At 50.2% G+C, this 26,457-nt stretch overlaps 1 protein-coding gene, 3 non-coding genes and 1 pseudogene across 6 annotated transcripts; 4 read left to right on the top strand and 1 right to left on the bottom strand.

Moving 5' to 3' along the window:
* Positions 1-593: 593 nt before the first annotated feature.
* LOC136403706 (sorting nexin-6 pseudogene) lies at positions 594-1,377 on the bottom strand (annotated as a pseudogene).
* Positions 1,378-6,779: 5,402 nt separating this feature from the next.
* On the top strand, positions 6,780-16,916 carry LOC136403700 (putative caspase-16). Of its 3 annotated transcripts, none has more exons than XM_066382763.1 (11): positions 6,780-7,056; positions 7,141-7,281; positions 7,365-7,560; positions 7,659-7,747; positions 8,534-8,644; positions 8,763-8,930; positions 9,477-9,699; positions 10,422-10,538; positions 10,930-11,004; positions 11,861-11,964; positions 16,741-16,916. In XM_066382763.1, exons 1-11 carry the CDS (start codon positions 6,982-6,984, stop codon positions 16,747-16,749), a joined length of 1,308 nt encoding a protein of 435 aa, XP_066238860.1. In that variant the 5' UTR covers positions 6,780-6,981; the 3' UTR covers positions 16,750-16,916. The 3 variants fall into 3 exon arrangements, with proteins under 3 accessions (XP_066238860.1, XP_066238859.1, XP_066238861.1); XM_066382762.1 differs by lacking the exon at positions 16,741-16,916 and adding an exon at positions 12,521-13,604; XM_066382764.1 differs by lacking the exon at positions 16,741-16,916 and adding an exon at positions 12,521-13,604 and having other exon boundaries at positions 6,826-7,056; positions 7,211-7,281.
* On the top strand, positions 13,485-13,557 carry TRNAR-CCG (transfer RNA arginine (anticodon CCG)). Its single transcript has one exon. It is a non-coding gene; the product is annotated as a tRNA-Arg (tRNA).
* On the top strand, positions 14,882-14,954 carry TRNAR-CCU (transfer RNA arginine (anticodon CCU)). The gene has a single exon. It is a non-coding gene; the product is annotated as a tRNA-Arg (tRNA).
* Positions 16,917-24,324: 7,408 nt separating the features above from the next.
* On the top strand, positions 24,325-24,396 carry TRNAP-UGG (transfer RNA proline (anticodon UGG)). The gene has a single exon. It is a non-coding gene; the product is annotated as a tRNA-Pro (tRNA).
* The last annotated feature ends 2,061 nt before the right edge of the window (positions 24,397-26,457 follow it).

Raw genomic sequence — 26,457 nt, 5'->3', positions numbered from 1 at the left:
CATTTGTTTCAGGAATCATACTTAGAAAGATTAAAGTAAAGTCTGTCCCAAAACCTCTAAGAAATATTCGTTAATTAAAAATAAGGCTGATTAAGATGCTATACCAGGATACATGAGTGAACTAAGGTGGTACACGATTTTTTTTTAAAACAAAATTCAATAGAAAGTAATGCCAATCTATCTTATTTGAAGACTATTTTGAAAGGGTTACTTCAGAAATCACTTAAAAGGTAAGTAAGATTGGCAACCATAAACTAAACACAGTTATAGAGGCTACTTAGGAAAGAGTGAACTTTGGGCTTCTGAAGAGGGCCAGCTGCCCCGGAGCAGCTGGTGCAGGAGTGCGCCGTTCACCTCAGACTGGCCCCACCTGTGGACGGCAGTGCTCCGTTGTTTTTCAGACTGGAATGGATGCACTTTGTCAGCTGTTATTACTGAGCAGTAAATACCCAATATCAGTAAGAAAACAAAAATAAAATCTGAAGGAAGGCAGCCCTTTCTAACCGGAAGGTGAAATGTGGTTTGGGTGTCTCCGTTTAGCGCCGCCAGGGCCTCTGCAGCAGCTGGAGGCGACTGCACGCTTCAGTTCTAACTCGGCCAGGCCCAATCATAGTTTTCTGAATGTCGCAACTCTTTAAAGTCTGTAAGTTCTTGTTCTGAAGATTGCATTTTTTTTTTTCATATTTCTGACAACATGGTTGTTGGATGTATCAGCCTCTAGAACATCTTCGTTTCTTGTTCCTGCTTTATCCAGTGCTTTATTAGCATTTTTATAATCCACTAGTGACCTTACATCTTCGATAGAGGAGAGATCCTTAGCAGCTTGAGGTTTCTAATAAAGTAATATTTTCAAAGGTCAGAGAGTCTGATGTCTTGATCAGCAGACGCTTGTGCTTCTGTTTTTTTTATCACGCAGTTCTGAAACTTTGAGAGAAAACGTGCATGTATCTGTAGAATCCTGAGTTCTTGAAGCATATAAGGAAGAACCAATTCTGTTGTAATTGTTGGCAGCACTTTTGTGAGATCTTGTCACCCTATCAGATTTAGCAAGTGCATCCTTATCTTCGGTTAGGATATTCTAAAAGGAATGTTCATTCATGCTTAGAGAAATCATCTATGTCCTTTTCTCCTGAAACAATTATTTCATCTGTTGATTTAACCGTGTTTTTTAAACGTTCAAGTTTCTATATTTTTTCCTCACACACTCAAGTCTTGATTATATTCCAAGAAGACATGGAAATTTAAATCTCTTTCCAAAATAGGATGTACAGCCATACAACAACACAGGAGTACAGGCATTGCGACAGTCTTCTTGAATATTGCCAAATATTAAGTTTCCAGTTCCTGTTGCATCTTTGTGAATTCCTCTTTCATCATGGACCCTTTTCTTTCTCCAAATTTCTATAGTTTTTCCCTGGAAGCATCAAAATCAGGTCTTGGTGGTGCTGGTGTGATAATGTAACCTGCATAGTCTTCATTTTCAACAAAGGAAGCACGAAGCCAGATAAATTCCTGATGTCAAACAAAGAAAAACTTTTCCTGTTTTTTCTTTTGTTTTTTTTATTTTTTTATTTATTCATTTTAGAGAGGAGAGAGAGAGAGAGGGAGAGAGGGAGAGGGAGAGGAAGAGGAGAGAGAGACAGGGGGGAGGAGCTGGAAGCATCAACTCCCATATGTGCCTTGACCAGGCAAGCCCAGGATTTCGAACCGGCGACCTCAGCATTTCCAGGTCCACGCTTTATCCACTGCGCCACCACAGGTCAGGCTCTTTTGTTTTTTTTAGAGAGAGAGAGACAGAGGCAGGGAAACAGGGACATGGAGCTGTTCCTGTATGTGCCCTGACTGGGGATGGAACCGGCAACACTCCAACCAGCGGAGCTATCTGGCTTAATTTTATTTATTTTTTTATTGACTGATATTTTTAGGGAGACAGAGGAAGGGAGAGAGAGGGGAGGGATAAGGGAAGCATTCATTTGTTGCGCCACTCATTCATGTCATCACTGGCTGATTCTTTTGTGTGTCCTGACGGAGATCAAACCTGCAACCTTGCCAGTTCGGAATGAGGCTCTAACCAACTTAGCTAACTGGCCACCGCCAAGGAAAACTCATTTTGTTTAAAATTTGGCAATGAACTCTTTGTGTGAATGGTGAATTTTACTTTATCTCTCTGCTAAGAGCATTAGAAATGTCCACCTGTAGAGCAGCATCACTTTTAAAAATCTACATTTATTGCTTTAAGTCCAAGTTCCTCCTCCAAGAAGAAGGCGGGAGTTGTCCAGGCCTTCCTGTGAGGTTGGCAGGGCCAGCGGAGTGAGGGAGACACAAAAGGAGACAGTGCCAGGCAGTGAGGGTCCCATGCCCGTCATGTGCCCACCACCCAAACTACCCGGGGCTTGGCACTGCTAGAGAACACATGGTTCTATTCTTTAGGTAGCCGCTGGGTGGGGTAACCCAGAATTCTCACCCCTTGGTCTCCTGGCCTGGTAGTCCTGTTGGCACGTGGCACTGAGCAGTTACCAGGTGGAGCCACGTTCTTGGCTTCCAGGTGAGCTGGACCCCAAACGGTAGCCATTAACCTCTGATCCTCCTGTGTTGGCCAGTGCCTGCCCTGGTCTGGGGACAGCTCAGGATGAGACCGCCAGAAGCACCCCTCCCTATCTCAGCCAAGCAAGACTTGGGAGTGTTGGCCAGGCCACTCCCTTTCTCCTCAATGGTGAAAGAAGAAACAGGCCCTGAAACAGGGTGAATGGTCAGGGTGGTGGTATGCTCATGCTGGTGCCTTTGTTCAAATCTATTAGGGAGAGGGCTTCTGAGTCAAAGTAGGCCCTGCCCCTGTTCCCCATGTATCCCTTCACATCTGACTACCCCCAGGCCCAGGCAGCAGGCTGGGCCTGCATGTAGCTGCTGGGCTCATGTCAGAGCTCCTCCCACCCCTGCTGAGCCCTCCCTAATTCCCCGGATGATGGCCTAGGTGGGCTTACTTGAGGAGGGGTGTGGCTGACTGTGACAAGATGTTCTGTTCCCTGGTCTCTGTGCCAGCCTTTCTGCCCCCTGGGCTTTTCCTAAGTCTTTTCCCACTTAATACTTGCTTCCTCCTGAGGTGGCTGGGACAGACCTCACTTCTCAGATGAAGCAACTGGGGTGTCACTATGGACAGTTAACTTCAGTTGGGGGTTTCTACCTCTGGGGCAGCACCCTTCACTCCCTGTACTTTAAGCTTGAGCTTACATCTTGAGTACATCGGTATGGGCACCTTCAGTAGTGGGATTTAAATAATTTAGACACTGGTGTCATGAACCAGTGCCGCTAGTAATTCCAGGTCCTGGGGGAGAACGATGTGGAATTAAGACAATAGACTCACCGAGAAAAGAGGATGGGATCGGGAGGCCTCTTCAATGCTGATGGCAATATCAGAGAGAGCCCCCGGTCTTTGCTTTATTATATAGCATAGACAATTAAAGCCTTTAATCCAATATACAAACAGGGAAGTCTCTGATACAAAGCCACTCATCTGAGGCATAAATTGGATTCCTCATAAGAGTGTACCACCCTACATCATGCAACAGTCAAGGGTGTGGAGAAAAGCTTAGTGTTGAAAAGATTTTAGTATTAAAAGATCTTAGTATGAAGAGATCTTAGTATTAAGAGAGTGGGAAAGGTTTATTCCCAAACCAAGCCTTAGGCTACAATGACCCAGCCCACAGCCCATCTCCCACACACTGGTTCTTTGCTGTAATGACCGTTTTAAATATAAAAAAAGATATACTGAAAGGTAGTTTATTATTTCATGCATTTAATACTTAGATAAGAACAATAAAATAGGCACACAAAACTAGATTATGTTATAAGAAAGAGTTTTATTTTATTTTATTTATTTATTTTACAGAGACAGAGAGTCAGAGAGAGGGATAGACAGGGACAGACAGACAGGAATGGAGAGATGAGAAGCATCAATCATTAGTTTTTCATTGCCTGTTGCAACACCTTAGTTGTTCATTAATTGCTTTCTCATATGTGTGTTGATCACGGGCCTTCAGCAGACCGAGTAACCCCTTGCTCAAGCCAGCGACCTTGGGCTCAAGCTGGTGAGCTTTTGCTCTAACCAGATGAGCCCGTGCTCAAGCTGGCGACCTCGGGGTCTCGAACCTGGGTCCTCCGCATCCCAGTCCGACGATCTATCCACTGTGCCACCACCTGGTCAGGCATAAGAAAGAGTTTTAAAATATTAATGAAAAAATATTAAATAATACCTGACCAAAAAAACAACAACAATAAAACTGATATTTAAGATATTTCCAGCTTGGCCAGTTGGCTCAGTGGTAGCGTGTCAGCCCAGCATGTGGAAGTCTTGGGTTTGATTCCCAGTCAGGGCACCTAGGAGAAGAACCCATCTGCTTCTCCACCCCTCCCCCTCTTGCTTCTTTCTCTCTTCTCCTGCAGCCATGGCTTGATTGGAGCGAGTTAGCCCTGGGCTGGGCACTGAGGATGGTTTCATGGCCTCCGTCTCAGGTGCTAAGAGGAGCTCTGTTGTTGAGCAACAAAGCAATGCCCCCAATGGGCAGAGCATCACCCCCTAGTGGGCTTGGCGGGTGGATTTTGGTGGAGGCGCATGAAGGAGTCTGTCTCTGCTTCCCCTCCTCACTGGATAAGAAAAAAAATAGATGTTTCCATATTGCTTCTTTTTTTTTCTTTTCTTTTACAGAGACAAAGAGAGAGATAGACAGGGACAGACAGACAGGAATGGAGAGATGAGAAGCACCAATCATTAGTTTTTCATTGCGTGTTGCAACACCTTAGTTGTTCATTAATTGCTTTCTTATATGTGCCTTGACCGCGGGGCCTTCAGCAGACCAAGTAAGCCCTTGCTTGAGCCAGCAACCTTGGGCTCAAGCTGGTGAGCTTTTGCTCAAACCAGATGAGCCCATGCTCAAGCTGGCGACCTCGGGGTCTCAAACCTGGGTCTTCCGCATCCCAGTTCGACGCTTTACCCACTGTGCCACTGCTTGGTCAGGCCATATTGCTTCTTGATTGGCATCCTCACTTGCAATTTTCTCTGCTTTTATTTGAGCATCATTTGCTGTGTGATCTACCCTTAATCATCTTTTCATTAAAAATTATTACATTGTTTGCTCTAAGACTTCAAACGCTCTTTTTTTGTGTGTGGCAGAGACAGAGAGAGTCAGAGAGAGGGACAGAGACACACAGGAAAGGAGAGAGATGAGAAACATCAATTCTTCGTTGCAGTTCCTTAGTTGTTCATTGATTGATTTCTCATATATGCCTTGACTGGGGGCTACAGCAGACAGAGTGACCCCTTGCTCAAGCCACCTTGGGCTCAAGCTGGTGAGCCTTGCTCAAACCAGATGAGCCCGCGCTCAAGCTGGCGACCTTGGGGTCTCGAACCTGGGTCCTCCGCATCCTAGTCCAACACTCTATCCACTGCACCACCGCCTGGTCAGGCTAAGACTTCAAACTCTCAGGAGAACTTTTTGTCCATGTGTGACCATATCAGAGACTTTTATAAACAAAGCATTGTGCTCATACTAATGATAAACATCAGTTAGAACATACATTTTCTTCATTTTTCTCAATACTAAATGAAAATTTCTAGGCTGAATTAATAAATGGCATAGGCTATACAGATTAAATACGATCAAATAATGTGTATGACAGACCTGTTTGTCATGGGAAAGTTGTGAGCATTCTTCCACGGCTTCCAAAATGGGCAATAAGATAACTCTGGAAATCTATATTTCTGTTGGTTCATTGTGTCCTAGCTTCCTATTGGCTTTACCATTCAGGAAGCACCACCACACTCATAATATCTCTGGGGGAATTTTGGGCATAACACAAAGCTGAGCCTGACCAGATGGTGGCACAGTGGATAGAGCTTGGACTGGGATGTGGAGGACCCAGGTTCGAGACCTCGGGGTCGCCAGCTTGAGCGCAGGCTCATCTGGTTTGAGCAAGGCTCACCAGCTTAAGCCCAAGGTCGCTGGCTTGAGCAAGGGGTCACTCAGTCTGTTGTAGCCCCCCCGGTCAAGGCACATATGAGAAATCAATCAATAAACAACTAAGGAACTGCAAAGAAGAATTGATGTTTCTGATCTCTCTCCCTTCCTGTCTGTCTGTCCCTGTCTGTCTCTCTCTCTGATTCTCTCTGTCTCTGCTAAAAAAAAAAAAACAACCCCACAAAGCTGAAACAAATGAGAGCTTGTCCCCCTGGTTGTTTGGCACTTTTTCTCTTTATGTTGTATGTTTGTTTACTGAAGTAACAAACGTGAGGGAATTAAAATATAAGTATTTCAACAAAGGTATAATGAGTTTTATGAAATGAATAAATATTACAAGCATTGTTACATCAAATTTTTTTTCACCCATGGACAGAATGAACATTACTATGGGCGCTTAGAGTACACTGTTGCACAGATGAACGGTAAGGAATGTAAATTTGCGATTTCCACATTGGGTAGCTGCCCAGGCGCCCACCTTAGAGAGAACCCTGATTACAAATGCCATTTTAACAACCGGTTCACCGAACTCAACAAAAAATTAGGTATCAGTTCTGCCGAACCAGTGAGAACCGGCTGAATCCCACCCACCACTGAGCACCTTCCTTCACTGAACGTGGGTGACAGGTGGCAGGAGCAGTGCACCAACTTCTTTGATGCTGATGGCTGGCTCAGAAGGAGACGCTCGGTGTAACGAGATCAGATAAGAGGTGGCCCAGGAGCTAAGAATAGGATTGCACAGGCTCCCGGCTCAGGCAGGGGCATATCGGTGCCAGCCAGGAAGTAGCCCGCTGCGCCTAGGAAACAGCAAGGAGTGAGGCCCAGGACCCAAGTTCCAAGAGAGGGCGCAGAGTCCGCTCAGCTCATAAACAGCCGATAGGTCAGAGACCTGGGAGAGGGCAAGGATTGCAACAGAGGGCATTGGTGCTGGGGCAGTTCTGTGCTCAGAGGAAGCACCCACCTGGCACACATGGCCTTCCTGGTGTCTGGGACACTGCGGATGGCAGCACAGATGGCCGATGCTCAAGACAGCCTGGGAAGAAAGGTAGTGGGAGGCACTGCCGGTCCCAACCCACTTTTGGCTTCTCGCTGAGCCCTATCCAGCCCAACTCTGGACTTGCCTCCCCAGGGGAAGTACAATGTGCAGGGTCCAAGGGTGGCCCTGACACTCAGCAGCCCTGAGGTGTCCATCTCTACAGTGGCTGCCCTGGAGGGTGTGTTCCAGACCTTGGGCTTTGAGAGCTGCCAGCGGAGGGAGGCCCTGGTCCAGGTAAGCCCTCGCCTGTTTGCTGCCTCTATGCTCAGCCCCGCCGGGGCCTCCCCGGACCAGGCCTGCCTTTGCTCCTGCCCTAGGACTTCCTGGAGGAGCTGACTGGGTTCCGGGAGCAGCTGGATGCCCACGGGGCTCCTCTGGGCTGTGTCCTGGTGGCTTTGGTGGCCCCCAGGGGGCAGCTGCGGCGGCCACAGAAGTTGGTCCGGGAGCTGAGTGACTGTGAGGCCCTGCGGGGCTGCCCCAAAGTCTTCCTGCTGCTCTCTAGTGCTCCTGGGGGTGCGTGGCCGGGCAGGGACCCCCACTGTGGCCAGGGAAGGTCAGGGGTCGGAGGCCAAGATCTTCCCTCCAGACCAACACTGTGCTTTTCCACACAGCTGCCCCCACGACGGGAGCCTTTCTCACGGGCCTGGGTGAACTCTGTGGCCGCCGTCCTCACTGGTCCCTGCTGCAGCTACTGACAGAGGTGGGGACCCTAGATGGCGAATCACAGGAAGGGCGCTACACCAGTCGCTTCCCCTGGGCCTGTCACACAGATTCATTCACATGCTTCCCACCCATTCACTCTACAATACCATTCTACAATTCATTGTCTACACACGCGGTGTCAGCCTTGCAGTCTCGCCTCCAATCCTCTACCCACAGCCCTCCTCCTACCCACTCAGGATCCCCCAGACACTCCAACATCTTCACGTCTCCACGCCTTTGCCCCAGCTGCTCGCTCTGCTTGCCGTGCCCCCCCTGTTGTCCTGGTCAGCCCCACTCTTCCTCACGCTCCCTGAGTCATGCTTATACGGACATCTGCCCACCCCAGTTTACACTCATCCAGGTAATGACGATTTCATCAGAGTGCAGGTCCCTGGAGGGCAGGGGTGGGGATGACTCAGGTCTGGTTCCAACACCCAAAGGTCTCACTGGATGGTTAAGTGGCGCTGGGTGGTCCTGCAGGTGGGGGGTGGGCCCTGGCTTTGCTCCACCACTCTCCTCAGCCTGGTCTCTTCCCCGGCAAGGTATGGTCACTGTATAATCCGTGTCCAGGGAAGCCTATGACCTTGAGCCTGAAACAGAACCCCCTTTCCATCCTTCCCTCTTTCATTTGTCTCCTCCTCCCTCCATCTGGCAGAGAGCCCCAAAGAGGCTGCAGTAGTTATGAGTGTGGCTGAGTCTTTCCTTGGAGCCAGGGTCCTGGCTCTCCTCCCACCGTGCCCCCGTGGGACAGCCCTCTGACAGTCCTCTGCTCCCGTTCTCCCAGGTCTTCTGTAGGACAGCTGGAGAGTCCTCAGGGGCCACCTACTGCCCAGTCCTTCGGAGCTCCCTGCGGGGGGCATTGTGCCTGGGGCACGTGGAGCCCTGGGAAACTGAGGTAAGGGGGAAGGATGGAGTGTCCAACCACCTGGCAAGAGTGGCAGGTGGGACAGGGGTTCAGGGAGACTCAGTGTGGGAGAGGCGAGGAGCTTCAGTGCACCTTAACTTGTTTACAGCCAGAACCCAGCCCCGGCGCTCAGTACGACCTGTCTAGGGACAGGGCTGCCCTCCTCCTAGCTGTGATCCAGGACCGGCCTGGGGCCCAGCATGATGTGGAGGCACTGGGGGGCCTGTGTCAGACCCTGGGCTTCAAGACCACCGTGAAGACAGATCCTACAGCCCAGGTGAGGGGAACCCCAGAACTTCCGGTGGTGCTCTAAAGAAGGACACCTCCCCCTAGCACCCTGAGGACTCCATCCTGAGCCTCTCATCCACTGTGGCCCAGAAGTGCACCCCCAGTTCTAGCCTCCACCCTTGCTGCCTGCATTGGGAATCCACTTCCCTGCCTCTCCGGAAGCCCGTTCTCCAGGACTCCTGTGGCTTCTTAGGCTGTTTCTCTGCCGTCCTGCTCAAGGCCACAGTTGAACCATCAGGCTTCTCCCGGAAGGGTCTCAGTTTCCTTCCCAGAAAGCCATCAGCTCAGTGCCCTCCCCTCCTGCCTTTAAACTTCTTGGCACTAGAGAACGAGCTGTAGAAACAACCACCTGTCACTGCCAATGAGGCCAGGCCAGCCCTTGCAGCAGGGGTTAGAAGGACTTCCTTCCTGGTCCTGAGGCTGGCAGGGGGTGGGAGGTAGAGTGGATGGGGGCTGGAGAAACCTGCCTGGAAGGTCACCAAATACTGGGAAAGCCGTGGCCCTGGCCCTAGCCTCAGGCTTGTTCTCGCTCCAGGCTTTCCAGGAGGAGCTGGCCCAGTTCCAGGGGCAGCTGGACACCCTCAGGAGCCCCATGAGCTGTGCCCTTGTGGCCCTGATGGCTCACGGGGGGCCTCAGGGGCAGCTGCTGGGGGCTGATGGGAAGGAGGTCCAGCCAGAGGCACTGGTGCAGGAGCTGAGCCGCTGCAGGGCCCTGCAGGGCCGCCCCAAGATCTTCCTGCTTCAGGCTTGCCGTGGGGGTGAGTGGAGTCCGGGGCCCTCCCTAGAGGCTCAGCTGGGTCCTGGGCTCCAGCCTGGCTCCTCCTGCCCTAGATTTCCTCAGCCAGCCCCCCTCCTCCAGGGAGCCTGAGTCCTTTTTCTGCCTCCTCTCCCAGCATCTCCTAGAGGTCAAGTCCATGATCTTGAGCACTTCACCCTCAGCACTTTTTTTTTTTTTTTGTATTTTTCTGAAGCTGGAAACGGGGAGAGACAGTCAGACAGACTCCCGCATGCGCCCGACTGGGATCCACCCAGCACGCCCACCAGGGGCGATGCTCTGCCCACCAGGGGGCGATGCTCTGCCCCTCTGGGGCGTCGCTCTGTTGTGACCAGAGCCACTCTAGCGCCTGGGGCAGAGGCCAAGGAGCCATCCCCAGCGCCCGGGCCATCTCTGCTCCAATGGAGCCTCGGCTGCGGGAGGGGAAGAGAGAGACAGAGACAAAGGAGGGGGGGGATGGAGAAGCAAATGGGCGCTTCTCCTGTGTGCCCTGGCCGGGAATCGAACCCGGGTCCCCCACACGCCAGGCCGACGCTCTACCACTGAGCCAACTGGCCAGGGCCCTCAGCACTTTTTATTCGGTGCTCTGAATGTTTCCAGCCTGGCAGGTCTGCACTGGAGTTCGGGGGGCTGGGGTCTTGGCCACGGGAGGCACCCCCAGGTGTCTGCTGAATGAAAAGACCTGCCTGTCCTCTCCTTCCCCAGGCCACAGGGATGCCGGTGTGGGGCCCACAGCTCTCCCCTGGTACCGGCGCTGGCTGCGGGCACCGCCAGCCACCCCCTCTCACGCGGACGTCCTCCAGATCTATGCAGACGCCCAAGGTAGATCTGCCTTCCTTCAGGGTCCTGGGCTTGGCAGGGCTGGTGGGGGAGAGCTGCCCACAGCACTTCTCCAGTGCTCCAGTCCTGCTGCCCCCTCAGTCCTCTCTCTGACAAGAGGATGGGAAGAAAAACTGTTTTAAACCACAAAAGGCTTTGAAAATCAAGGGCTTTCCCCTACTTGAGCCTTGAAACAACCCTGGAGTCAGGAGGTGAGATAGCTTTTATGAAGTCACCCAGCTGGTAAGTGGCAGGGCTGAGGTTTGAGCTCTGATCTGTCTTGTCTGCTCTGCACTCTTTCCACTGCCTTGTGCGGACTTGGCCAGGCTCAGGGAGACCCTGGGGCTGGTGGAGTCCCAGAATGCTGGGTAAATGGCATTGATCCCCCTTACAGGCAGCTCCCCCAGAGGCTCCACTACAGGAAGCTGTGACCAAGCAGACCTTCTAATGGTCTATGCAGCTGCCGAGGGTAAGGGGATGGATCATCAAGAAGCCCAGCCTCCTGACTGGAGGTCTGGCGTGGCTTTAGTGGGGGCTTGGCATTTGTGGCACAGGGGCACCCATCTGGTTGCAATTAGGCCATTTTGTTTTATATTTATTATTTATACTAATTGTAACGCTGGTGAGCATGTGAGTTGGGCTGACTGTGCCACATCTTTTGTTTGTTTTCTGAAGTGAGAAGTGGGGAGACAGAGAGACAGACTCCCGCATGCACCCAACCAGGATCCACCCAGCAAATCCGCTAGGGGCAATGCTCTGCCTGTCCGGGGCGTTGCTCCGCTGCAACCGGAGACATTCTAGTGCCTGAGACGGAGGCCATGAAGCCTTCCTCAGTGCCCAGGCCAACTCTGCTCCAATGGAGCATTGGCTGTGGGAGGGGAAGAGAGAGGTAGAGAGAAAGGAGAGGGGAAAGGGTGGAGAAGCAGATAGGTGCTTATCCTGTGTGCCCTGACTGGGAATCAAACCTGGGACTTCCACATGCCAGGCTGACACTCTACCACTGAGCCAACCAGCCAGGGCCCAAGCTGTAAGTTTTATGAGAGCAGGGCAGTTCTGCCTGCCTCAGGGTCCTGCCCAGAGCCTAGCACATAGTGCATTCACAATGAATGTTTGTGTGATATTGAGCCCATTGTATAGTCACTCCATAAATATCAAGCAACAACTTGTTCCAGAAATAAGAAGTTCCTGATTCCTGCCCTATTCCCTTTCCTACTCGATGGGGTCCTGGCTACGTGCCCCCACTTCCACCGTCCGTAGACCCCTGGGGATTGGAAGGCAGCTGGTCAGCCTGTGACTAATGCTCTGGCTTTGGTTCTCTGGCCTAGGCTGTGTAGCCTATCGGGATGAGAAGGGTTCAGACTTTATCCAGACGCTAGTGAAGGTCCTCAGAGCTGCCCCCGGGGGAGACCTCCTGGAGCTGCTGACTGAGGTATGTTGGGAGATGCGAGTTGGGAACAGGGGACAAGGGGCTAGTTACATTCTTCTCCCTGGTTTTCTGATCACCTCCTATACACCGACCCTCAATAATATGGAATGTTTGAAAACATGACACCCACAGCAGTTATTATTAGTCATGTACTCACAGCCAGGCGAGAATACACCTTACACCAGGCAGGGCCACGCGGGCTTACACTCAGGAACAGGGTGACCCAGCAGGGGCTGTGGGCTGCTTGCTTGGTAGTAACAGGGGTTGGAGCGCCTCCTGATTCCTGCAGGAGGATGTGATTGGCTTGTTTGAATAGTTCCACAAGGGGACCGAACGGATGCCCCTCCTTTGGAGGCCCCAGGTGGAGTACAGCTGACCTGGCTGGTGGGGGAACTAGCTGAGTGGGGAGTGAGCCTTTCCTGCTGGCTGGGGGGCCTAGCTGACAAGAGCAGTGGGACTCATGGTTAGTCCTTTGGGGCCCAAAGATATCAAGGCAGAATTCAAAATTTAAGCCTCACAATAAATAAGCTGGGTGCCAGGCTGGGCGTGGTCCTTGCAGGTCAATCGTCAGGTGTGTGAGCTGGACGTGCTGGGTCCTGACTGTGCTGAGCGCCACAAGTCCTGCCTGGAGATCCGCAGCTCACTGAGGCGCCGGCTCTGCCTGCAGGCCTGACTTGGCCCGCTGCCCCGCAGTGGTGCTGACAGCAGGTGGCCACACCCTAGTGCCACTGCTGACTCCACCCACTCCTCAGTTCTCTCACCTATAAACGGAGCAGCACAGCCGGGCACTGGGCTCAATGACATGCAATAAACATCTGTTGATGAACGCTGCACACGTGAATAGTGCCTGCTCTCAGCGAGGTGCCACAATAAGTGGGATAATGTATGAGAAGTGCCTGGCACTTCATAAGGACACATTTGTGCCCCTGGGAACCAGATGTCGGGCCTGCATTGAATGGCGCTGGGCAGCATCTGAGACTAAGGAACTCAACATGGGCTAGGCTGGGCTGGATGTCCTGAGAAGTGGCAGCTTGGGGTACCTATCTCTCTCCCAGCCCATGTGCCCTATCTGCACATGAGCCGTGGAAAAGCAGGAAGGACACTTGGCCTCTGACTTCACGACTGTCAAAGTCCAGTCTGGTGCCATAGGATTGGAACAAAGCATTGCAGGTTTAGCAGTGCGGTGATGGGAGAAAAGCAACGGTGGGTGGAGCAGTGGGCACTTCTTGACCCAACTCTGACCGGGAGCGTGGGGAAAGAGATCGGAAGGAACCTTTCCGGGCAGGAGGGGGTCTGGGAGGCCCGACCAGGGCTCGAATTCGCAACAGGACCGCGCAAGCGGTCACCCGCGAAGTGGTCTGCGCTAAAGAACAAGGAGAAGCCCAGATCCGAGCCCCGCCCACAAGGAGCCCGAGGGGATGGCGAGGCAGAACTCCCATTTACTCTGAGCACTCCCATTAATGTACGCCGCGCAGGCGCCTAGAGAAGCTTTATGAAAACCGTTGTAGATCCCTATATCATGGGGCCGCGTGGCCTAATGGATAAGGCGTCTGATTCCGGATCAGAAGATTGAGGGTTCAAGTCCCTTCGTGGTCGCTGTGTAGGATGGCTTTTCTCTCGCTGCTTAATATTTTCCGCCTTTCGGAACGGCGGGACGCAGCCAGACTGCGGGCTCTCGGGGTCTCTGGAGCCCACTGGGAATTGGTTACGTGAAATATAGTTTAGATGGAGAAAACTGACAGACAAGAGGTTGGACTGTGGCCTAGGATACATTTTAAAATATAAGAGATTATTGGGATGAAAAGGGTTTGGAAACAGTGGTAATGGTTGCACAATATTGTGAATAAATGTAACTGATGCCACTGAATTACATTTTTAAATGGTTAAAATGACAAGTATCACAATAAAAATGTTTTTAAAAATCTATTTCCATTTCTTGCACTGAGTGTGTATCCTTAAATTACTATGTGAATGTACATATTAAAATTTAAATATGAAGAGTATGCCCAGGACTGAGTCATCACTTTACCCATGAAAAATGTCTCTCCCTGCGGAACCGGGTTTTTTTCAAGGGATTCTTTCTAAGCGAATGACCAAGGTAATGGGACCCCCACCACCACCACCACCAAGAGAAACGCTGGAAGAATGGCACCCCGGTTGGTCGGCGCAGCGGACTGGGTGTCACGCAGAGTGTCACTTTCTGTTTGATCGTTTGGGTGATGTTTCAGACAGAGGTTTATTGAGGGCTCATAAATATAAAGAAGAAAACGTCATTAAGATAAAATACTTTAAAGATGGGGAAGAACTCTCATCTTTTATGGTAGAAAAGTAAACACTGGGTTCTCTGATGATATTCGAGTCTCACGTTCTGTGACTGAGCTAGCTGGCAGATACAGAGCCATTATAATGGGTCTTGAAAAAGACCTAAAGCCATTGAGCTCCGCTAAAAACCGTGGAGACCTGGGTCCAGGGAGCACTTTGGGTCTAGGGAAATGTGGGGAGTAGGATGGAGACAGGACCTGCGCTTTTCCCGAACTCCCGCTGGTCCCCCCTCCCCCTGGCTCTTCTATGTTGCATTAGTCAATGCCTCTCTGCTGCTAGTTATCCGGGACCCGGATTCTCCTAAAAAGACGGCGAAAAGGTTCTTTTGGGATTGATCGCCTGACTTCTTGCACCCTAAATGAGGATCGTATCCCAGTTCAGCGGGCTGAGTTAACGCCTGCCGTCCCAGGTCTTTGGACTTTGTCCTCACGTGCGCGGTCTCTTCTTATCCGAGGATGCTCGGGGGCAGAAAAGATCCGAGTGGTAGAGGGGCTGGAGAAAGGCTAGAATGCAACCCGGAGACCGTGCCTAACCTGCAGGAAACACGAGGAGATGATTAAGAGACTGGTTTAAGATTATTGCAGTGTCTTTTCCGTCAGCCCCGGTGGCCTAATGGATAAGGCATTGGCCTCCTAAGCCAGGGATTGTGGGTTCGAGTCCCACCCGGGGTAGAAAAAGGCCGAGTTTTAGACACCCTCCAAACTTGAAAAGTGAACAGAGGTTCCTGAAAATTAGTCAGATGCATCCGGATTTCAGCTGAAGTTGATGAGTCTTCATTTTCTCATAATGTTAGAGATTTCTTATTTTCTGGTAAGGGTTGCATGCTTTCATAACGAAAGTTCAGCAACAACAAAAAGTACAGAACTGAGTGTAAAAACAAATGCTTCCCTTCCTCCTCCTCTCTCCCCCTACCTCTCTGTCTTTCTAAAAATCAGTAAGAATTACCAGTGGTGGAATAGCTCTGTTGGAAACAGAAAGGGAACACACAGAGAGCAGCTCCCACCCACAGGGCTGAGGGACTGAGGGAAGAGGTGAGATTTTTAGGTGTAAAAAGCTTGGAGAGGGTCGTAGGAAGCTTAAAAGCAGATCTCTGAAAAAGAGGTGCCACTTAGCTAGTGTCTTTGGGCTCAGAAGAGAGCTGGAATGCAGACCTCTAAATATACTATTTTAATACTCATCCATTCTACTTAATGATAAAGGAATAATGGTTTATTTTTCCAGGTGTATTAATTGTAGTGTGGAGATATTTATTGATTTTTGTAGAGAAAGAGGAAGAGAGAGCAAGAGAGAAACAATTGCTCTCTGGAACAATTTGTTGTACCAGTTATTGTAGTTCCACTTATGAGTCTTGTATGTGCCCTGACTGGGGATGGAACCCACAACCTTGGCATATTGGGACAAAGCTCTAACCAACTGAGCAACCTGGCCAAGGCCACATATATTTTTATTTTTATTTTTATTATTATTTTTTATTTATTATTTATTTATTTTTGTATTTTTCTGAAGCTGGAAACGGGGAGAGACAGTCAGACAGACTCCCGCATGCGCCCGACCGGGATCCACCCGGCACACCCACCAGGGTGCAATGCTCCGCCCATCCGGGGTGTCGCTTTGCCTCGACCAGAGCCACTCTAGCGCCTGGGGCAGAGGCCAAGGAGCCATCCCCAGTGCCTGGGCCATCTTTGCTCCAATGGAGCCTTGGCTGCGGGAGGGGAAGAGAGAGACAGAGAGGAAGGAGGGGAGGGGTGGAGAAGCAAATGGGCGCTTCTCCTGTGTGCCCTGGCCGGGAATCGAACCCGGGTCCCCCGCACGCCAGGCCGACGCTCTACCGCTGAGCCAACCGGCCAGGGCGCCACATATATTTTTAAAAGTCTTTATATTTTATAAACACACCCAATTATTTAGAGATTAAATTATATGACAACTGGTTTGCTTTATAATGAGCTAGGTGGTGACTATAGTTAATAATACTGTGTTGTATACTTGAAATTTGATACAAGAATAGATCCTAAGCATTCTCTTATACACAAAAAAGGTAACTGTGAGCTGACAGATGTGTTCATTACCTTGGCTGTGGTAAATGTGTGAACGTGGAAGAAGTAAGGCCAGAGCTAGTGGAACAGAGGAGTCCATTCATGGTTTTAAAGGCAAAAGAGAACTATGTTTTTATATGTATGCATAAGACAAAGCTCCAGTGGTCATCTCCTGTACATGTAATATATTCAGGAGGCTTCTGATCTTATTCTATATCATGTCCTGTATTTTGGGAGACTTTTACCTTCAGGACAGATTGCATAAATTAGAAAAAAGAAAACTTTATCATGGACTATTTCAAACATTCAGTAAAACAGAGAAAATTGTGTAATGTGCCGTCATGTCCCCCAGGTTAAGCCATTATCAACTGATGGATAAGCTTCTTTTGTCTATGCCTCCATTCACCCATTATGTTTTTTCCAGCTTTATTGAGGTACACTTTACAAAGAAGAATGATATATCTTGAAGGTGTACAATGTGATGATTTGATATCTGTGGGGATTTGCTTGCTGGCATGCTACACCTGCAGCTGGACCCTCTCGATGGGCACTGCCATTGTCTTGGAGATCGTCGCAGCCACTCCACCTGGAGGGAAGTCCTTGGTGAAGGTCACAGAGGCATCTGTCATGGTGAAAGGACAGAAGCGGGTGACTGCAGAACGGGGCTAATTACTGGCTGGGACCCCAGGGCACATAGCTCTCGTACCTTAGTCTCATTAAACACAGGCCACCTCTGAATTCAGACAACCAAGCAAGAAACCTGCCAGAACCACATTCAGCTGCAGAGATAATGTGTGAAATACAGGCTTTCTGGAAAGCGTACCCAGATCAATAAATTCACCAGATGCAAAATCATATCCCAGCCTCCTTATTCTAACACCCTTAGATCCATTTCTATACATATTCCCCAGGTTTCTGCTGGCACAAACGAACAAAACTCGCAATTATTTTGACATATAAGCTGTTTGCTCCTGGGTTAGCATTTGTACATACTTCCTGCAGCATGTTGATCTGACTAGTTATGGGGCAGGTGGGAACTAGGGTGGTTGGTGTAGAGTTTGAGGAGAACTGGCATTCCCTTGCAAGACCACCTTTCTATTTGGGATTATTATAGGATTATTATAGGATAGTCAAACTCAGAAAAGCTGCTCTCTTCGGATATCAGAGGATGGGCTGCTTCAGGGGTTGATTCAAGATTCTCAACCTTATCTGAGCCCACCCAGATGTCCCCAAGACTTTAGTTCCACTCCTTCATAATCAGTGTCATTTCTTCAACACAAAAGGTTTCCCGAGGCTGTGAACTCCACTTACATGGTCATTCTGCAACACGTATAATTCAGTTATGAACGGGATTTCTAACAATATCAACCCTGCAGCTATAAGATTGGTTTATAGCTGCCATAAAATGTCCCTGTCTCTGAACATGACTTAGGCTGAAAGTGTAAAGGCCTGACCTTGTCATTTTTCTATAAGAAAGAATCATTTCCATGCCACAGTCCTTGTAGTCACCTTTACTTTCATAATAGTCGAGAGCAGTAGCCACGTGGTCCGCCAGAACACTTACTTCAGTCAGCACTTTGTCATTATTAACCAGGTGACATGTAGCTTGATCATAATGCCAACTGTGTGCCATAAATGATCAATATCTCATTTCCTGTTGGCAAGGAGATCAGCACTGCATTCAAGCCCAAGTTCATGACCGAACCAGGGTTCATGAGCAGTCAGAAAACTCACCCAAAGGTGGGTAAGGAACGTGGGGAGAGGTTGCTAAAAGCTACAAACTTTTGGCCCTGGCCAGTTAGTTCAATCAGTTAAGAACATTGTCCCGAAACAACAAGGTTGCAGGTTTGATCCTGGTCAGGGCACACATGGGAAGCAGCAACAGCAGCAGCAACAACAAAAAGTGCAGAACTGAGTGTAACAACAAATGCTTCCCTTCCTCCTCCTCTCTCTCTCCCTACCTCTCCGGATCTTTCTAAAAATCAATAAGAATTACGCAGCAGCGGAATAGCTCTGTTGGAAACAGAAAGGGAACACACAGAGAACAGCTCCCACCCACAGGGCTGAGGGACTAAGGGAAGAAGTGAGATTATTAAGTGTAAGAAGCTTGGAGACAGTCGTAGGGAGCTTAAAAGCAGATCTCTGAAAAAAGAGGTACCACTCAGCTAGCGTGGGTGTCTTTGGGCTCAGAAGAGAGCTGGAATGCAGACCCTACGGAGGGACCTCAGTCAGCTCTCATTGGCATCTCATCTGAGCTGTGATGAGGCTGATTCTATGAGTGCTGGGAAACCTCCAAACTGGATTCGGCTGCAATTTCTGAATGAATTGTTGCTGCATGGATACAAAAAAGTAAGGGGGGGGGGGGCAATAGGCACAGGAAAGAGGAGGTAGTGAGTTCTTGCTTCCTCCTCCAGCCTTTTGGTCTCTCTAGTTTCTCCTCTTGGCAAAAGTAGAGTCTCCCTAAATAGGGTCTAGAAGGGTGAGGTTGAAGTGAAGAGGTAAGAGCGTACTCACTGGCACACCTGCCCTGTCCTGCCTCTCCCCCTTCCTTACAGACGCCTCCTGTGTTCCCTTCATGAACAGACTGCACAGAAGTCCCTGTCTCAGACTTGCTTTCGGGAAACTTGTCCTAAAACTATTGCAGCTAGATTCTAAGAACCAGATTCTGAAGTTGAGTCGCTGGCTGACTGCCTGGCACCAAGAACCACATCACTGATGGTAAGTCGAGTTTATAGAGCCCCTGGCATGCTGGCGCTGTCCTGGACTTTTGCCCATGTACGACTGGGATGGACTGACTTTTCAATGATACAGTAGACTGCGGAATTATGTGGCTGTTGGTGAGTGTTTTTAATGAATCAAAACAAAAGAATAAAAGGTTCAGGTTGACTAATCACCAATTCAAAGCAATGTGAAAACACAAGGTCATTCTGGCAGCTTTGGAATCAACCCACATCTCCTACAGCTGAAAGGCCAGGGAAGCCGAAAACCAGGCTCAAGGCCTCAGTGTGAAAGTAGAAAAACTTGAGAAAAAGTTGAATTCTCAACCTCAGTAAATCTCTTATGCCCACGTCAGGGTGCTGATAAGGAAGACGTGACCCTGAGACTTGGAATGGGCTATCTGGGTAGACACATGGAGACCCGTGAACTCTCTGGGCCCGCTAAAGCGGCCCAGGCCTCCACCCCCTTGTCTGAAGACTATGAAGAACCTCAAATGAGTCGGGTACCTTAGACAGGATCATGTTTGCTCTCCTCAGGGACCTGCTTCTCTTTCCCCTCCAGGCCATGGGACCAAACACTAGACCAGGGGTCCCCAAACTACGGCCCACGGGCCGCATGCGGCCCCCTGAGGCCATTTATCCGGCCCCCCGCCGCACTTCTGGAAGGGGCACCTCTTTCATTGGTGGTCAGTGAGAGGAGCATAGTTCCCATTGAAATACTGGTCAGTTTGTTGATTTAAATTTACTTGTTCTTTATTTTAAATATTGTATTTGTTCCCGTTTTGTTTTTTTACTTTAAAATAAGATATGTGCAGTGTGCATAGGGATTTGTTCATAGTTTTTTTATAGTCTGGCCCTCCAACGGTCTGAGGGACAGTGAACTGGCCCCCTGTGTAAAAAGTTTGGGGACCCCTGCACTAGAGTCACATCTCAGCATGACTCAGTTAGGAAAGCAGTGGGCCTGCTGAAGGGAGGAGAATTATATAGCAAAGGAGCTGCAGGGTCTGGACAACGTGTCCGAAGTCATCAGGAAAGTTGGCTCAGGGTGGATCCTGAGGGTTCCGGATCGGGATGGGGAGAGTAAAAAGCTGGAAAATGGAGCAATTATGAATATGAGACACTCTTCCGTGACATCCTGGCAGGTGTCCCTCAAACCGGTTATGATACACTGCCAGCGTGGCTAATGGCAGCAAGGGAAAAGCAATGCAATGGCCTACATTACATGGAGCAGAGGTGCCAGAAATACCACACTGTGAAGGGAGGATTCAGAAGGGACAGAGACACAGGCATGCTAGAATGGGCCTCCGGTATCAGAGCAGAAACCCACCAGCTGACTATGGATCTTGGCCATGCCTGGAGCAAGTGCCATTTACCAAGCAAGAAGACATGCACAGTTGAGGGGAGGCAGCAGCATCTTCAAGAAGCTTGGGAGCGACTGTTTTCTGGTCTGACACATACTGGGACACATCAAAGTAGAAGGTAAGCTTTTGTCCCTGTGTCTCCTATTATTAAAAAAAGAAGCTCAGCCCTTGATAGGACCAGCAATGGTTTTCTCTGTCAATTTGGTCAAATTATGGTACCCAGATGTTTGGTTAAACACCAGCCTAGATGTTGTTGTGAAGGTTATTTTTTAGATGCGATTAACGTTTAAATCAGTAGATGAGCGAAGCAGAGTACCTTCCATATTGCCATATTGTCGGTGACCTCATCCAATCAGTGGAATGTCTTAAAGACTGAGGTTCCCTCGGAGAGGAAGGAATTCTGCTTCTGATTGTCTTCCAACTCAAGTGGGGAGCAAGACTTCAGCGTGTGTGTGTGTGTGTGTGTGTGTGTATGTGTGTGTGTGTGTACACGTGCACACGTGCATGTCAGTGAAATTTCCATTCCCTCCATGGAGAAACCTGACAAATACAGGCTCTCTGGGCCCAGTGGGGTGCCTTAGCCCTGACCTGACAAATACAGGCTCTCTGGGCCCAGTGGGGTGCCTTAGCCCCGACACCAAGAGGACGCATCTACTCACTCCCCAGCCACCCTCCCCACTCCACCCCAGAAGCCTCGGTTTTCTGACACAGAGCCACAACCGAGAGCTGGCTAGGTGCCAGGGCTGCAGAGGCACCAGGAGAAACGGACCCCTGGGAACCCGGATGTCCAGCTGACTGACATCTATCTTGACTCACTGATGCCGAGCCTCCAGGCCAGTGCTGCCAGCCTTTCAGCTCCCTACCCCACCCCCAGAAAGGCGCTCACACTTCCCTCACTGCTGGCTTCTTGCAGAACTGCAACACCTACCTTTACTGGGAGTATCCCATGGTCCTCCCCCCCTTTTTTCTACTTTAGAAAGGAAGAGGGGCTTGGACAAGGCTGGACACTCCAGTGAGGGACTCCCTTTCCTGTCACATCTCTGTCCCACGAGGAAGAAAACCACGGCAGGTGCGGGTAGGGATACACAGTGTTGTGGAGAAGGTGAGAGTCCTGGGGTGGGGAGCACCCCGGGATGCAGATGGTACCCCACGGAGGTCACTGCTCCATGCAGATGGTACCCCACGGAGGTCACTGCTCAGGCCCCGAGTTAGTGCGATTCTACCTTTAGCAGAAAATCCACTTCCAAGTCCTACATTGCCGCTCTTGTTTAGCGTGTGGAGCTGAGACTCAACCTCATAAGTAATGGGTTCCCGTCTAAGTGCTTTAGGCAGTAATTCTTGGCCTGGTTAGTGCCTTCTAGGACGGTGGAATTTCAGTCCCTAGAAGGGGAACCCCTCTGAGAGGTTTCCAGACTCTTTTGTATCAACTTCAACTTTTAAAATTGTAAAAAGTACGTAATAAAACACGAATGGACAAAAGCAAGTTGTTCTGGTGAGATTGGAGGTCAGCTCCTGCGTGTGGACCTCTCTCTGACAAGCAACAGGTCTTTCTTTGGAAGATGTTTAGTTCTTACAGACCGTCACCTCTGCTTAGTTGTAAAGCCATCGGGGCAAAAGTCACACTCACCGTGAGGCTCAAACCCAGGACATGGAATGTGAGGGTCTCATGCTCTACTAAGCAGGTCAGACCGTTGTGAGAGTTCATCACCCCACGAGCTAGTTGAAGCTGCCTAGAACTTGGCTGTCCTAAAACTGGCAGAGATCCAGGCACCCTGGATCCCAGGCACGCTTCGTCCCTGGCCTTCGAGCGCTGAATTTGCTGGTACTTCCAGCAGGAAGAGAGGGAACCGTCAGTCCCCTGTCTGCTGTCCTAGGTTTTTGTGCTCCAGGAGCTCCAGAAAGCCAGAAAGGCGACGGCAAGGAAGGGAACGGGGACGAGTGTCACTAGACATGGCCAGTAAGGAATGCAGTGGGAACTTAGGGGGAAGTACCGGATTCCAACCACCGACGCCCTCATTTTCAAACTCTCAGCCTTTTCTCGGGGCACGCAGAATGAAGCAAATCAGGAAGGCTCAGGGCTTCACTGGGGGAAAAGCCAAGAAGACCTTCCATCCCAGGAGGAGGATGGGTCCCTTGTCAGTGCTAGAGCAAAGAAAAGTTTGGAGCGTTGGAGCAGCTGTCCTCTGGGGAAGAAGTGCGCCTCCACCCCATCTGATTCCTGTCTGGGGGCTCCAGAGCTGCGAGGGTGCTGTGAGGCCGAGGCTGGCATGAAAGGATTGGCTGAGGACAGGAGCGCCAGTGTCAGTGCGGGACCCCGAAGTGACTGAGGATCTCCTGGGCATGTGGTTGCGGGGGTGGGGGGGACAGAACATCATTCTTAGGGTCCTGAATTTGTGTCCCACTGTCCCAGTAGAGCCCAAGCTCTATGTCAATCAGGCATCCCTGATTCGACTTCCCCGTGCAGTGGGACACTTCTGCTTATCAGCAGGGCTAGCAGCCTCTTTGAGACTACTCTTGAGGCGGCTATGAGGATTCTGCTTATCAGTGCCAACTCGAACTGCCACCGGAAGAAAAACACCAGACGACACACAAGTTAGTTGCAAAAATCACACAGGCAATTTATTACTCATAAATCCTTTTGGTGTGCCTAGGTACAGACAGTTTAAGGGGGCCCCGTGGGCGTGCTCCTCTCGGCTGTCTTTGGTCAGAGCTCAGAGCAGCGAGGAGACAGTCCACGTTCACGTTGGAGTTGGGCGACTACCGCAGCAGGGGGGCCCCTCAGATTTAGTACCTTTTCTGGCCAACGCCTTCTAACAGGTGTCAGTCTACAGGAGTGGTGGTCAATCTGGTCCCTACCACACACTAGTGGGCGCTCCAGCTTTCATGGTGGGCGGTAGCAGAGCAACCAAAGTATAAATAAAAAGATAGATTTAACTATAGTAAGTTGTTTTATAAAGATTTATTCTGCCAAACTTAGCGAAAGTCCGACATAAAGTACTTGGTAATTATTATTATATGCTTTCACTTGCTGTAACTCTGCTTTATAAATTTTATAAAGTAAAGTTACTTCCCTACTTTATAAATCACCATTACTGTGGAACCGGTGGGCGGTTAGAAAATTTTACTACTAACAGAGATACAAAAGTGGGCGGTAGGTATAAAAAGATTGACTACCCCTGATCTATAGGATTATCACCTCAAACCACCTTTTTGGGAGTTCCTCACAGGAAACCCTTTTTATGTTAATTTCCTGAAATGTCACATCAAGCCACTTTTCAGATGTTCCTAGGGAAGCTTCTTGTTTATGTTAACTTACAGAGTTATGACATCAAGCCACTTATCTATGTATAACTTCACATTCACACACACACACACTAACTGGGCCCTGCTCGAAAGTCAGAGTCTGTTTATCACATCTGCACACACTATATTAATTCCTATCCAGATGGCATAACTTTAATTGCCTTAATTAATTTTAATATATCTTAATTACTTTTACATATCTTCTATTTAAAAAAATATTTCTATATATTTAATTACTATAACATTATACTACTACAACACCCATGTTGGGTGAAATTTCCCGGCTGAGGTCCACCATGAGAGGCCTCCACACTCACCCAGGCCACGCGGCCTTCCTCCTTGTCATCCGCCCCTTATCCAGTTACTTGTGGCTGGTGGCCGTCAGCCGGTAGGGGGGCAGTCAGGTTCCGCGTATCTGGGGGTAATCGTGGGCCGCGGTCCCCGCCCTCCTTCCGGTTCCGGCCGGGCGCACCTCCTCCTCCCTTTCTGGAATCGAAAGGAACCCTTCGCGCCCCACCCTCCTTCCGCGCTTCTCCGGGGACAGCGAAACCGGCCTGGAGCAGGACAAGAGGGCGGAGCCCCGGCCGCAGCCTTCCAAGGACGAACGTCAGCAGCTTTCACCGTACTGGCTCGTTGGTCTAGGGGTATGATTCTCGCTTTGGGTGCGAGAGGTCCCGGGTTCAAATCCCGGACGAGCCCTCTTTTTTCTGGTTGTTGTTTTTTTTTTTCCTTCTCTTTTTTTCTTTCCTCCGCGGAATCCCAGGGGACAGGCGTCAGACCCTGCTCCCCAGGATTGAAAGGGGGACAAACCCCTCGTGGCCACGCCTTTCTCCGCGGTCGGGAGACCTGGTCAATGTGTGCCAGGCGTCTCAGGGTCCAGAGTGGCCATATCACTCGACATTGGGAATATATTTTTAATTTAGTTGTGAAAAGTTAGTTATAAATTCAAACTTCGGAGAGCCCGCATTTCAAATGTCTTTTCACTTCTTGAGGGGCTGTCCAAGGGCCTTCCAGGGCCAGCGGGAGGAAGGAAGCCCCGCGGGAGAACGAGCATGGGGAGGGAGGGGCTATTCCTCAGTGTCGGGGCCACCAAGGGCCCTGGGTCCTCACGGGCCTCCCGAGGCTGCGCTGTGGACACGGGTGTTTTTTCTTCACGCTGAAAGAACTGCAGTGTTTTATGATTATAGGTATTCGGGTATGGTGAGCCCTGCAGATCCAGCCATTGAAAAGATGCCCTGTTAATCAAAGTTCCCAGAAGGAGGGAGGCAAGCCTCACGGGGCCGCAGGAGAAGCACCAGAGTTGATCAAGAGGCAGAGGGAGGGAAGGGCAAGTCTGGGCCAGAGCCTTTATTGCAGCTCCAGGGAAGGTGAAACAGGTGAGGCAGCGGTAAACGGGCTCAGACTGGCTAGCCTGAATAATTTCAGCCAGCTCTGGGTTTAGGTACTGTCTTGAGTTGTTTTCTGGCTTTGGGGTGATTCTGGAAGGTGACCCCGAGTGTGAGAGCCAGATAAAAGAGCTGGCTGGGCCCTGGCGGAGCAGCTCAGTTAGAGAATCATCCTGATACACCAAAGTTGCAGGTTTGATTCTTGGTCGGGGCATGTACAAGAATCAACCAATGATGGCATGAATGAGTGGAATAACAAATTGATATTTCTTTCTCTCCCTCTGCCCTTGTCTCTGTCCCTAAAAGTTCAATCAATAAAATGTTTTTTAATTTTAAAATGAATAAGTGTAAAACATTTTAAAAAGAAAAAGAGCTGGTTGGGGGCTGTGTTGGTTTGCATTTGAAATGCCTGCTCACAGAGGAGTTGGTTGCTATCTCCACAAATTGGCTAACTCTGGGCAGGGCAATCAAAACATCAGAGCACAGAAAATAAAAGACAGGCAGGGATTGAGGCCTTGGTGGAATATTCAGGGAAGTCTCAGTCGGGGAAGAGTTTCCTGATCCTAGTCACTGATTGGGCCTGGCCCAAGAAGTACTGCACAGCGGCACCCCGACCCCTTCCCTGTAAGCTGCTCCGGGACCGTGTTCCCTGGAGCTTGCTGACTGGCAGGCAAGGCGGTGGGCTTCACTGCTGACCTAAACCTCCTTGGGTTTCTCTACTTATGCCCCGTGGCAATCTGGGTGCCCCTTTCAAGCCTTCTGACTCTTGAGTTCCTGAGTGAGTGGGTGTTCTGTGCAGAACCCAGGGCCTACCTGAATGCCCAGAAAGGCCTCTCCCAACCCTGAGTCCCATGGCATCAAGGGGAAACCAGGATCCCCCGCCAAGCCTTTTTTACTCTGGTGGCCAGAACCCTTTAAGACTCCCAAGCTGGCAACCTTGGAGTTTCAAACCTAGGCGGACGCTCTATCCACTGCGCCACCGCCTGATCAGGCCATTTGGTGATTCTTATTTTGCAGGTGTATATTTTTCTGAAGTAAGAAGCGGGGATGCAGTCAGACTCCTGCATGCGCCCTGCGGGGATTCACCGGCATGCCCACCAGGGGGTGATGCTTTGCTCATCTGGGGCATTGCTCCATTGCAATGGAGGCATTCTAGCGCCTGAGGCAGAGGCCACGGAGCCATGGAGCCATCCCCAGCGCCCAGCTGGGGAAAGAGAGGGAAAGAGAGAGATAGAGAGGAAGGAGAGGGGAAAGGGTGGAGAAGCAGATGGATGCTTCCCTTATGTGCCCTGGCCGGGAATCAAACCTGCGACTTCCACACCGATGCTCTACCACTGAGCCAACCGGCCATGGCCGGGAATTCTTTATATCTTAT

This window comes from Saccopteryx leptura, chromosome 4 (assembly GCF_036850995.1).
Source record: "Saccopteryx leptura isolate mSacLep1 chromosome 4, mSacLep1_pri_phased_curated, whole genome shotgun sequence".
Taxonomy (NCBI): Eukaryota; Metazoa; Chordata; class Mammalia; order Chiroptera; family Emballonuridae; genus Saccopteryx; species Saccopteryx leptura.
The sequence above is the reverse complement of the archived record's forward strand: the minus strand, read 5'-3'. Positions and strand labels throughout refer to the sequence as shown.

What these genes read in the sequence shown, in the direction of transcription:
- LOC136403700 (XM_066382762.1), top strand. Translation starts at nt 6,982, where the DNA reads ATGGCCTTCCTGGTGTCTGGGACACTGCGGATGGCAGCACAGATGGCC. An exon ending in AGACAGATCCTACAGCCCAG is followed by an intron (nt 8,931 to 9,476) that starts GTGAGGGGAACC and finishes TTCTCGCTCCAG; the next exon opens with GCTTTCCAGGAGGAGCTGGC. An exon ending in GATCTATGCAGACGCCCAAG is followed by an intron (nt 10,539 to 10,929) that starts GTAGATCTGCCT and finishes TCCCCCTTACAG; the next exon opens with GCAGCTCCCCCAGAGGCTCC.